Below are 13,131 nucleotides of genomic sequence, written 5' to 3' on the forward strand. Positions count from 1 at the left end.
CATGTTCAACGCTATTACAAACTATGCTGTTGTATGAAACTTGTATTGTTGTGAGTTGAAAATCTTTGTCAGAGATGTCAACAAAGAAATGGCGCCAATGACGCGGTTTGACGGTAACTACATTGACAGCTATGAGCAAATTCCGGTTTCATATTTACTGACCTGGTATATATATATATATATATATATATATATATATATATTATATATATATATATATATATATATATATAGTATAAAATTATAAAATTATTAAATAAATTAAAAAAATATTCTACAATGACGTTTTGTTTTCGAGTGAAAATATCAAATGGGTTTTTAGAGAACAGGAATTTTAGAGTGATCTACACTGCAAAGAACATGTTAATAACTGTTCTTTGCAGAAATAATGGAAGACATTTTCCGAAAACATTTTTCCAATTTAGTTTAACCTATGTGCACATGAATGTGTTTTGTATTAAGTTTTGTGTATTATGAAATTTTCGACCGTTCCATAAATCTCATAAATATATGATATATATTTATTATATATAAATATGTTTATTTCTATTAAAGCTTTTTACAAAACTGAACTATATTTGAGCTACAAGTGAAAGAATCCTTATGAAACATTTCACGATAAGTGCAATCAAAGTGTAAAACGCTAATAATAATAAGAAATAATCTAATAAAGTATAATAAACTAATAAATAATAAAATAATAAACAATAATAATAAAATAATATAACAAAATTTCTTTTACAACAGGTTATTATCGTGTTAACTACGACAATAGGAACTGGCTACTGATATCAAATTACTTACAAAAGAACAATTTCTCACATATACCTCCAATTAACCGCGCCCAACTCATAAATGATGCGTATTATTTCACAACAATGAATCAACTCCCAGCTTATATCTTCGTCAATATCACTAAGCATCTAAAGAAGGACACAGATTTTGTAGCGTGGTATCCTATGCTTAACATTTTGACTTATATGTCAACTTACTTTGAATTATCTGAGAGCAATCGTATCAAGGTGAGTGAAAAGAAATTTCATGCTTATCAGTTGGTAGCACATATGTGTACATGTATATGGTTGTCTAAAAGAAATAAAAAGTCGTGGTATGACAAATTAATCGACTTGTAAATCTAAAAGAATTTCGCATACGTTGTACCAATCCGCATAAAAACAATATCTACTTAAGTGAGGTGACTTGACAATATTAACATTATATAACGTATGTCTTTTAGGAACACTTTGTGGAACTCCTGGGTGAAACAATTAGAATAATAGAATACGAGGACAGGTCATGGGATAATAATATGAGAAAATCGTTAAGATATCTTACACGAAAGTGGGCCTGTAAATTTGGTCACGCAGTGTGTCGAAATACAGCATACAACCGTTTGATGTATTATACAACTGATAAGAATGAACTATACAAGTAATTCTTCTCGTAATTCATACATATTCCTCCAATACATTTGATAAATTATAGAGCCGAATTCTAGCGTTTGACATTGTTTCCTTTTTAAATGTGCCTAAGAAATTATATCAAATACTATTATCGTTGAACACAAGCGTTTATTTATTTATTTATTTTTTTACTTATTCCGCAGAATTCCAGCAACGTCAAAGGAATGGATACTTTGCGATGGGGTGAAGATAGATGATTTAAATACATGGGAAATGATTTTGAATAAAAGTATGCATTACACAGAGCTCCTAGAATATTTGCCATGTACTGAAAATAGTACAATTATCTTGTATTTTTTAAAATTGATAATACGGACAACTCATTTCTCGGGAATAAAACAATCTATGGGACCAATATGTCGTAATATTGTGAAAAAACATGTTAGGAGAAGTCCTGTGCTAGAATTTGTAATCGACAATTTTGGTATAATACAAAACAGGTATTGGGCTTTCTGTGACGAAAATACATTATTCTTGAGAAATGTAGCAGTGACTACTAAAGTTAAATTGAATTTTTTGCAATTTTACAGATTTCAGCAAGATTTCCCTCCTGGCGTTTTATTAAGTGATATAATTATGAACATCTATTCTATGGACGACCTCAACATGGTAAATTTTATAATGCAAAATTTCTTAATTATTTATTTTTCACAAATAAATCCATTTAACCACATTGTACTTCTCTGTGTACATTGCATAAATTAAGTTGTTTTATTTATTAAAAAGGATTTATGTTGTGTGATCTACTATTGTCATAATGTCAGAGTTGTGTCGAATTAAGTACTTAATTAACTGTTCTAGATAGAAGAACATGCAAGTAAATGCACTTGGCTTGTTGGTAATGCGTCCACATCGTTTAAATTATTGATTAAACTGCGGAGAGCATACTTAAGAAAAGTGTTGAGCAAGTTTCAAATGTTTCATAATCCACTTTAAAATACTTTAAAACATCGACATTACGGTCTCCCGGATCAATGAAAAAATCAACATCATATGGAATGATCAAAATAATCGTCATACAATTGCAATTATTATTAAAAATGTGTCCCGAAATGACAAACAAATTTTTAATATTAAAATACTAAAATGTGATATGTACTACTTGGCTTCCTATAACATCAAACACTTATACAAAACCATATCTGACATAAAATAAGATTCATCCTTTTTCTATTTAAATAATGATCGTTCATAATGATGAGTGATCGTTCATTAGCTTCGTTAAATGAGATTTACTTAGAACGAGTAGATATATTAATGAATAAACGAGAATTTATTAAAAAAGAGACTGATACGTGCTTTGTAACCATAGAGCTATGTATGTATATTGTATTGAAATTGTTGTTTATTGTTATTATTATTTAATAAAAAAAACTCTTTTGCAGCAGCTCTTCGTTGGCTTTGTTTTTGTAACATTCTGAGCTGTATTACTTGCAGAGTCTTAGAACGTTTTGTCATGGTAGTTGCTTTTATTCTAATAAACCTTTGTTCTGCAATACTTTTTACGAATCTGTAAACTGTAATAAAACAGTCGCATAAAATGTCGGTGACAGCACGAAAGATTCAATACAGTTGTTAAACGATTTTCATTTCGTTGTGTGGACAAGTGGATTCTCTTGAGTCGTTACATACTTTTTCTGCTGCAGTAATTAAAATCTCATTCACATAATTGCTTGTTAATGAAAATATAATGTCACATTTTATCACTTGATGTCCATGAAATTAATATTTGTATCGCAGCAACCAATATGCTGTCATCTTTGGTAATCTTACTCTCTAATCCTATGTGCAATTTACCTTTCAAGAAATGAAATATATTTTATTACGCACTATAAATTTCAGTAGGTTGGGAATGCTTAATCTATTTGATATTATATGCGGGATTGCGTCGATGTCGTGGAGTTCTAAAAAAATACCATATTATTGTCATTTTTTGATAGAGATATATTTAATATTTTATGAAAAATAATGGCTCATGTGCTTATCATCTTTTATTGAATTACTTGTTTGTTAAGATTTAATTGTTTCAATATGTTATAATAGTGGAATATGAATTACTGTTATAATGGACACTTATATCTTCATCAATATCACGAAGCATCTAAAGTTAGACAGAGATTTTATAACGTGGTACCCTATGTTTAACATTTTGTCATATATGACACAATATTTTAAATTCCCTGAGAGCAATCGTATGAAGGTGAGTAAAAAAAATTTCATGGATAATGCTTATCAGATATATACGGATGCTTAGAACATGTATACGGTTGTCTAAGAGAAGACATGATATCATAAATTAATCGACTTGTAAGTCTAAAAAAATTTCGCACATCAACCAGACACAAAAACGATATTTAAATAACAAGATGATTTGAAAATATTAACGTTATATAATGTACGATTCTTAGGAACACTTTTTGGAACTACTGGGTCCAGTAATTACCAAACTAGGATACGAAGCGAGTCCATGGGATGATGCTATGAGACAAGCGTTGAGACATTTAGCACGAAAGTGGGCTTGTAAATTTGGTCATCGGATGTGTCGAAATGCCGCATTTCAACGTATGTTGGTTTATTTAGATAATGATGAACTAGACGAGTAAGTCTTCTTGTAATGTATACATATTCCCTTAATATATTTGATAAATTATATAGCTAAACTGTAGCATTCGATATCGTTTCTTGTCTAAATATGACCAAGAAATAATATCAAATGCTAAATTGTCGTTATACACACAAGCGTTTATTTCTTTTCACATATTCCGCAGAATTCCGGAACATTGGAGATATTGGATACTTTGTGATGGGATGAAGTTAGTAAATTTAGATATATGGAAAAGGTTTCTGAATAAAATTATGAATAAAACTAATACGGAGGTGTTCCTAAAGTATTTGTTATGTACTGAAAATAGCTCGATTATTGAGCATTACTTAACTTTGATTATACGGACAAACTATTTCCAGAAAATAAAACAATCTGTGGGATTATTATGTCGTGATGTTATAAGAAAACATGTTAAGAACAAGGATGTGCTACTTTTCGTGCTCAACAATATTGATGCAATAATGAATAGGTATTCTTTTCTGTGATAAACGTATGTTGTTTATCCTTATAATGCTATGTAGCAATGTTTATTTCTGTTAAATCGAATCTTTTTTTAATTTTACAGGTTTTCACATGATTTCCCTCTTGGTATTTTGTTAGGTGACATCATTACAAATGTGTATTCGTTTGGGGATCTTGACATGGTAAATTTTATTGTGTAAAATTCCTTAAATTATTTATTCCTCACAAATGTAATTCTATTTAACCATATTACGCTTCTCCGTGTACATTGCGTAAATTAAGTTGTTTTATATATTAAAAAAGAAATTTATGTGTTGTAACCTGTTATAGTCATGTCGACAGAGTTATAACGATTTAAGTACTCAATTAACTATTCCAGATAATAGAATATGCAGAGAAATACTCTTGGATTAAGATTGAATTAGCCCCATCATTCAACTCAATGATTACCAACTGGAGAAGATATCTAATGAAAGTGCTGAGCAAGTTTCAAATGTTTCATGATCGAGTTTAAAATGCTTTAAGAGATCGACTTTATGATCTCCCGCATCAGTGAACAAATCAACATCATGTGGAATGATCAAAATAAGCGTCATGTAATTGCAGTTATCATTAAGAATGTATTCTCGAAATGACAAACAAATTTTTAATATTATTAAGAATGCTAAAATGTGATATGTGCTTGGCTTCTCATAACACCAAACACTTAGATAAGACCTACATTTGATACAAAATAAGATTCACCCTTTTACTATTTATGTAATAGATGAGTGATCGTTCGTTAAATACGAGGAAGACTTGTTTATTTGAAAAGAATGAGTAAATACATTAAAAAATAAACGAATATTATTGTAAAAAAGGGACTTTCTTGGTATATACGTGCTTCGTAACAGAAGAACTATTATGCATATTGTATTCAAATTGTTGTTTTTTTTGTTATTATTATTTAATAAACTCTTCTGTGCAGAAACCTTTAATTGTTCCTATTCTTATGACATTCTAAACTGCATTACTTACAGTGTTTTTGAATGTTTTATCATAAGTATTGCTCTTCTTCTATCCCAGATAGCACAAAATCTTCAGAGAATGTTCTAAGACGTTCTTAGGATGTATGAATGTCCTTAGAACGTCTTTAGAACGTTTTTTGAAGATTTATGCTGTGTGGGTATTAAAGCTTTGTCCTGCAATAATCCGTAGGTATCTGTAATGGGAATGAATAAAACAGTTCTGTCAAAAGTCGACAAATGCGTGAAAGATTCAAGATAATTGTTAAACGACCTTTATTCCACAAACAAGTAGAGTCGTTATATATGCTTTCATTGCGCTCTGTCCTTCTGCGGGCTAATTCAAGTCTTATTCACATAATTGCTTGCTAATAAAAATACAATATCATATTTTCTACTTGACATGGATCAATATTTGTATCGTAGATGCCAGCATGTTGTCATCTTTGGCAATCTTGCTTTTTAAACCTGTATGTAAATCATGTTTCAATAAAGTAACGTAAAACATTTTGCCACGCAGCAGTAAATTGGAAATGCTTGATCTATTTAATATTATTTGTGGAATTGCGTCGATGTTGTGGAGTTTCGAAAAAACAGATCATTATTTATCATTACCATTTTTAGAAAATTATATAAGTAATATTTCATGAAAGATAATGGCTTTTCTGCTTATCTTCTTTTATTTAATTATTTGTTTGTCAAGATTTAATTGCTCAAATGCGTTTTATTCAGCAAAGAAAATGAAAATTGGAAATATATATTAATATTTTTTAATAAAACTTAATAATTTATTTAAACAAACTATTGTACCCTTGGAATATAATGTAGCAAAAAATATACCACTGACTGTAATATGTAAGATATATACTTTGCAAACTATGTCTGCGAATCGTTAAAAAAACTAAACATTAGTAACCACTTCTAATCAGATACTGATGCTTCAAAATTGTCAGTATCACAATCGTTATAATCATTACTACCAGTAATTGCATTAGCTAAGTGCGTATATTCTCTCACACTTTTTTTTCATCCAGATAACTCACATTTAATTAAATAATGTTTAATAATGACATTTGCGTTTAATGACATTTATTTTCTAAGATAAAGCACATCGAACAATAATTATATATATTTCACTTGGTAGATCTCACTCATGTGCGTACGTGTTTACTGGTAGGGGACATTTCTCACATGTGACGATGACGGTTTAGTGTTGTCGTCAGTGACATTATGTATAAATGTAACATGAAATACTGTTATCGTTGTTAATTTCGTGTGTTCCGTCGACAAGGTAAGACAATCACAATCGATACTTTTCCAACGTATTAGTTATTATAAATATTTATTTATGCGGAAATATTTATCTATATTAGAAATATTTATCTATGAATATTCATCTATAGATGTATTTATCTATTTTTTCGGCATACGTGACAAGATCGCAAAATCAAAAGCTTCTAGCATCGTTTTCGGATTTTAGCATATTGTAAATATTTTAAAAAATTAACACACTCTGAAAAGAAACAGATAAAACAAACGTTATTTCCATTATTGGAGAGTATCATCGTTCCGCGTGAAATGCACCGCTGTGTTTAAAACATATAATTGCATTCTTTACGTAACGCAACTGGAAATATGTAGAAAGTTTAATAGCGAATTTTGTATGTTCTTCCAACATGAATTTCGTCCTAATCTTTTGTTAGATATCTATTCTTAGTCTTCTCTCTCTCTATTCTCTATAGTCTCTATTCTCTAGTCTTAAACATTTAAGGTGAAGTATATTATTGTTCCGCTTTTGGAGAGAGACCTTGAATGTAAACATACAACTTGCTTAACGGTTATCGTGTGCGGCCGTGATTTCGAATAAAACACTTTGTGTCAAAATTGTATTTATATATACTAAGAAATAAAGTAAAAATCACTAATCCTAGTATTTACTATAAATATTTTTCGCGAAGAATTATTACAGCCTTAGTTAAATGTACTGCATATGACGTATACTGACGACGAGATTAAGATTTTTTAATTCCGGTATCACACACAAGCTGTGCAAGCAGTTGCGTGTTTATTTTGCGTTTTGTACATTACCGCGTATTTAATATCACGTAAGTTTTTTAATATTTCTTTTTAATATTTAATATTTATAAATATACACAATCGTAAATGTTTCCTTTCGCTGTTCGATTAATTCTAATTTTACGAGATTTTAGTAGAATGTTAAGATAATTATTTGTTCAGCTGGAATATATATATATATATATATAGAGAGAGAGAGAGAGAGAGAGAGAGAGAAGTAATGTAAATATATAATTCTCATCTCCAACATGTATTGTTTCTCTTTTAATGGAATATTATCGCAACTTTGATGGTATTTTTGCCTCCGCGTCCCCCGATTGTTTTTCTTAATTTCTTTCTTCTAATCTGTTAAAAATAAAAATTAAAAACAATAGTGTTATCTTATCTTATCTTATATATATTATCTATCTTTATATATTTATCTATATATATTATCTATTATCTATCTATATATATTATCTTATCTTTCATATATATTTAATGATTTTCTCACGCAATAAATAAATTATTGTTGCAGATATTTAGGGCAAAAATGGGGACGATATATTTTAAACTTTTCATCGTCTTGATGTTTGCCGTCGCAATGAGTAATTCTGGCAGGGATATACTAGATTGCCCAAACATAATCGGTCCTTTATCCCTACCTGAAATATCTCCATTGAGATATAACATTCGTCTCACAATAAAGCCGCTCATGAAAATAATATTAGGTGAAGTCGATATCATGTTTAACCTTAACGATTCACCATTACAGAAATTCAGTCGCTCTCAAACTCCGCCAAATAAGAAATATGAAAAAGGTCTGTACGGACTGAGTCTGTACGCCCGTGGATTGAAACCGAACATTAAACAAACAGTAATTAGTAGGATTAATTCAACGATGGGTAAACTAGTTAACATAAAAACTTATAAATTGGCGAACTTTACATATTGCGATGAAATCCTGAATCTGATTTTTGAAGACAACCTACTAGACGGACGATATTCTTTACATATGAAATACACCTCTAACTTACATACAAATGAAAAGATATTTTATCCATACATTTGGACTGAGGATGCGAATAAGTAAGTGAATAATGAACAATTTTGATTATAAATTTACATACGTTATTTCTAGCTATTGATCAATATCTATATATGTTGGTATTCTAAAGAAAATTTTATTATGATTTTTCATATAATCTGTTATATGATTACTAAGAAATTTCCAGGATATATTCAAATATATTTTGCGCATTTTATAAAAATTTAATAAAAGCTTTGAGAAATTCACTCAAATCCTCCGCAATGGAGCATACAATATTTATAGCGGATATACGTGTGTGTGTATATAATAATTATATGAAATAATATATATAAAAATATAGACATCATAGACATCAAGTATAAACGTAATTCGTGTCATTATTTGTATAATTCGTAATAGATATATCTATAAAAAAGCAACAACTTTAGCTTTTTATCTTTAATCCTTATAAGCAAAATATCAACCATGACAAAAAATACGAGGACATTTTTAAAGTATTTCAGTTTTTTTCGTTTTGTTGTACCTATGAATTATTTAATACGTTCCATATCTGTTGTCATGAGAGTCTGAGACACCCTGTATATATGAGCTCAAAGTTTCGGGATCCAGAAAATCTGAACATAATAAAAATGTTTTTTTTCAAAAATATTTTACGAAAAAAAATACAAAACGTTTTATTAATAAGTTGAGAACTCATTACACACACGTATAAATCGTTTGGGTTTTACAATACATTGTGACCTTTATATGAAGTGTATAAAGCGTCTAAAGCGCTATAAAACATTTTTTAATATAAAGCGTATTTTATCAATGCCATTCTACCAGCGTGTGCCAATTCACGTATTTAAGTTATATACCTCGCGAATATCGAATAAAAGTAACGTTACATTAATTTTATCATTTTCCACTCAACAATGTAACTATTATGTACAATAGTTATTATATTGCTCTTACACTGTTAAGTGAGAAATTATAACATTCATGCGTTGTTACTATTACATGGTATTTACTATGATAACGGTAGGAAATTTATTCTTAACAAAGGCACCTCTTTAAATTGCGACAGGTGGTTGTTCACGAATCTATATACGAGAAACGGGACACGATCACTATTCCCATGCTGGGACGACCCGATATTAAAAACAACTTATAACGTCTCAGTCAAATATCCTACAGATTATATGGTTTTTTTCACTCAACCTGCACGAAGGATATCGTTTGATGAATTTGGCACGCAATGGTCGCATTATGAAGATTTTTCCTCGGTTCAAACTTATTCCTTAGCTATTGCGCTGGTTAATGGTGTCACGAAGAGTTATGAAAAGCATGGTATCCATTATATGTGGAGCCAACCGAAAGTGAAGAAAGCATTCACATATGCATACCAAATAGCAGATCAATCGATGTCGTATCTTATACAGAAATTTCAGATGCATATAGAGAGTGAGTTTCAGAAGATAGACCATATCATACTTCCGAATAGTCCTTTAAAGTCCATGGGAGGATTCGGACTCGCTATTTACAGGTACGAACTATACATTGTTAAATTGTTCTCACTTAAATCGTTAATATACAATAATACCGTTACGGTCGATAAGACGCATATGTTCGCTAAAATTGGATATGCTGGGAAAAAATATGCACGCCTCTATTAAAAAATTAAATTAATTTTAACACTTCGCATTTTACAAACTAAAAGAATATAACAGGCATTTGCGAGTTTTTTAATACGTATAAAAACTTACTTTGGTTGTAAAATAAACCATATAAAGTTTATTATCATATGTTATTATTTGTGACGCGCGAAATGTATAATACATATATTAATTAACTATTATTTTAATTAACTTTATTTTACTTTTACATGTTTTTCTAACAAGTAAATGAAACATATAAGGAGTCTGACAATGCATAATATACCCATTGTATTAAACTGAACTTTTTAAACTAAACGCAAAATTCCTTTACCATTTCGCAAATCAATAATCACGTAAAATTTTGAATTATTATATTAATTAAATTATATATTAATTAAAGAAATTTGATGAAAGATCATGCGCAATATGAGAGATAAGCCATAATGGTGATGTCTGCTATTGTGTCTTTGTACCTCAGATCAAATAACAAAAACTGAATAATTCTTTATCAATTTGCAAATAATTAAAATAGATAGGTTTTTAGTTATTAATTAAAGAACATCGGTGCATGATTGCGCGTTATAATGGTTGTTTACCAAATAGTAAAGAAATTTTGTGTTCAGTTCAATAAGTTCTACCTGCACATAACGGGTGTGTTATCAGTGTTGTCAGACAAGCTACATACATTCCGTGTATTTCTCTCAGAAAAAGTTTCACAAGTTTTTTCTTGAAACAAAATAAAATGCAATGCACAATGCAAAATACTTTTGAAAGGATTAACAAATTACCAGTTTTTACAAACTTCCATCTCAGTGCTGTAACAATTTCTTTAATATGTGAGATACAGTATACATATGTTACAACGTGTAATGAGAATATGTCGTTGCTAAATCAGGGTATAACTGGAATATGGTCACAGAAGATATATATAATCTCAAAATTTTAGCCAGAATAAAAGAAATTTAAAACGTTCTCTTAACTTTTTCTTCCCAAATAATGTTTCCTAAATAACATTTTATAATGTTTAATTGCGTTAATACTTGCAATGTTTACAAAACATATATTCTCAGCATGTATATATATGTTTTGAATTGTGTACATAAATGGTAAGGAGAATTTTGATAAAAAAAAGTTTCTTCTTCTCCATTTTAGGGAAGAAGATGTTACGTATGATAAAGATACAGATTTGCCAAGTCGAACAATTGACATTGCGAAATTGATAACATATGAAATGGCACGTCAAATATTCGTTAATTTAGTTGGTCGGCACAAACAAAATGAACGGCTGATAAACGAACTGCTGGCGTCATTCTATAGTTACTATGCTGTAGACCAGGTATCTTATGATCAAAAATTAATGTTACCAAAATTAATAATATGCACGCTATTTGCTTTTGCAGTCAAAATACACTTCTTTTTGGAATAATACTTAAATGTTTATAAACGTTTTTCACTGAGATAGCCGTTATAGATACCGTTTTAGCGAGATAGCGTTATTTATTCTGTTAACTTGAAACTTTTCCCTTAATATTTTTCCCTTGGAGGCAAATCGATGAATATAATTTGCTATTTCTAGATGCGGAAAAACGATAGATTAATGGAACTGTTTACGGTCCAAATGATGCATCCAGCTATAGAAACTGACAATTTCGAGCAGCGTAAGGTTATTAAATGTGAATCTAAGGACAGGACTGAAATAGATACACTATTTTACTGTCTCATGCATCACAAGAAAGGTAAGACTCGGTAAATATAACCACTGTTATGTGGCTTGGTTTTTATGTTAGTACCACGTCTTTCGTAGATTTGTTTTCGACATTTCGTCCAATTTTCGTTTACTTCTTATAGGAGAGAGGTGTGACTTGAAAGTTTTAAGTTGTTCTCTCTTTGAAAAAGTTAATTGAATATTCATGAAACGTCGAAAAGAAATCCATGAAAGATAATAGTACCAATCCAGAGACAAGATCGAGCTTTTCTCCTCATCGCGGATGCTTCAAACATCAAGTAGTTATTATTCTCAATTATCCTAAATTAATTTCATACGCATCTTTATTATAGGATTTATTTTATTTCGTATGCTGCTCAACATTTTCACTCCTGAAGTTTTTGAAGACATCATAAAGAAATACGTATGGACACGGTAAGTGTGACAGATAGTAATATTATAATTATATAGCTTATATAGATAGTAATATTATAATTATATAGCCTATTTCTTTAAAAGATGTTAAAGCTCTTGAGATGTTAAATCAACTAACAAAGAAACAGACGAAACAAATAAGAGCAACAGACACTGCTGTTATGGCAAAAATTAACGATAATAACTTCAATTCACAACCTTACTTAATAACACACACAAATCGAATGTTTCGGTCTTATTCTAAACTTTCTACGGTAATTAACATTTCATGTACTAATAATTTTGAACCAATCAGCCTCAATAACGTATTGTTTCAAAATTATTTATATATAAAACGTTAGTCGTTGAAGAGAGAAGACTGAAACACGTTGGAATTAATTAAATAATATTTTGAATTAAAATGATGTTAATTTTTGTTACAACGGCAACGTTTGTTCTAATTTACCTTATTTGTTCCTTTGTTATTTAACTCATATTTTATTTTACAGAGATATAAAAATTATTAAAATAATTTTGATTTCTTTATTCATTTCTAATTGTTTTTTTTCAATAAATGTTTAATTTTAAAAAATATTACAATTTGTTATCAGTATTTCTTATAGGTTTAAAATACTTACAGGTTTGTATTGCATATTGTATGACTAAATTATATAAATAATAATAAATATAATAGATATATATATATATATATATATATATATATATATATATATA

The 13,131-nt window shown here is 29.3% G+C and overlaps 3 protein-coding genes and 1 long non-coding RNA gene across 7 annotated transcripts in view; 3 read left to right on the forward strand and 1 right to left on the reverse strand.

Annotated features, from left to right (window-relative positions):
- The window catches only part of LOC116851892 (glutamyl aminopeptidase-like), an 11,000-nt gene extending 8,150 nt beyond the window's left edge, over positions 1–2,850 (forward strand). For all 4 annotated transcript variants that reach the window (XM_032831778.1, XM_032831779.1, XM_032831780.1 and 1 more), the window contains 5 exons: positions 748–1,022; positions 1,238–1,431; positions 1,607–1,903; positions 1,994–2,072; positions 2,265–2,850. In XM_032831778.1, the coding sequence (XP_032687669.1) occupies positions 748–1,022; positions 1,238–1,431; positions 1,607–1,903; positions 1,994–2,072; positions 2,265–2,399 (980 nt within the window). In that variant the 3' untranslated portion in view covers positions 2,400–2,850. The remainder of the gene's footprint in view (positions 1–747; positions 1,023–1,237; positions 1,432–1,606; positions 1,904–1,993; positions 2,073–2,264) is intronic.
- Positions 2,851–3,922: 1,072 nt separating this feature from the next.
- On the forward strand, positions 3,923–5,080 carry LOC116851927. The gene is made up of 4 exons (XM_032831858.1): positions 3,923–4,062; positions 4,232–4,537; positions 4,634–4,712; positions 4,910–5,080. Exons 1-4 carry the CDS (start codon positions 3,944–3,946, stop codon positions 5,042–5,044), a joined length of 639 nt encoding a protein of 212 aa, XP_032687749.1. The 5' UTR covers positions 3,923–3,943; the 3' UTR covers positions 5,045–5,080.
- A 413-nt stretch (positions 5,081–5,493) lies between these two features.
- Positions 5,494–6,694, reverse strand: LOC116851934. Its single transcript, XR_004379671.1, has 3 exons — positions 6,578–6,694; positions 5,809–6,002; positions 5,494–5,731 (listed from the first exon to the last, which is right to left on the reverse strand). It is a non-coding gene; the product is annotated as an uncharacterized LOC116851934 (long non-coding RNA).
- A 12-nt stretch (positions 6,695–6,706) lies between these two features.
- Positions 6,707–13,131, forward strand: part of LOC116851895 (thyrotropin-releasing hormone-degrading ectoenzyme-like) — an 11,069-nt gene continuing 4,644 nt past the window's right edge. Inside the window, exons 1-6 of the mRNA XM_032831788.1 lie at positions 6,707–6,825; positions 8,128–8,678; positions 9,707–10,165; positions 11,430–11,613; positions 11,854–12,013; positions 12,336–12,417. Of these exons, the coding sequence (XP_032687679.1) occupies positions 8,143–8,678; positions 9,707–10,165; positions 11,430–11,613; positions 11,854–12,013; positions 12,336–12,417 (1,421 nt within the window). The 5' untranslated portion in view covers positions 6,707–6,825; positions 8,128–8,142. The remainder of the gene's footprint in view (positions 6,826–8,127; positions 8,679–9,706; positions 10,166–11,429; positions 11,614–11,853; positions 12,014–12,335; positions 12,418–13,131) is intronic.

This window comes from Odontomachus brunneus, unplaced genomic scaffold (assembly GCF_010583005.1).
Source record: "Odontomachus brunneus isolate Ranch 3 - 2012 unplaced genomic scaffold, Obru_v1 Obru_scaffold_196, whole genome shotgun sequence".
NCBI lineage: Eukaryota > Metazoa > Arthropoda > Insecta > Hymenoptera > Formicidae > Odontomachus > Odontomachus brunneus.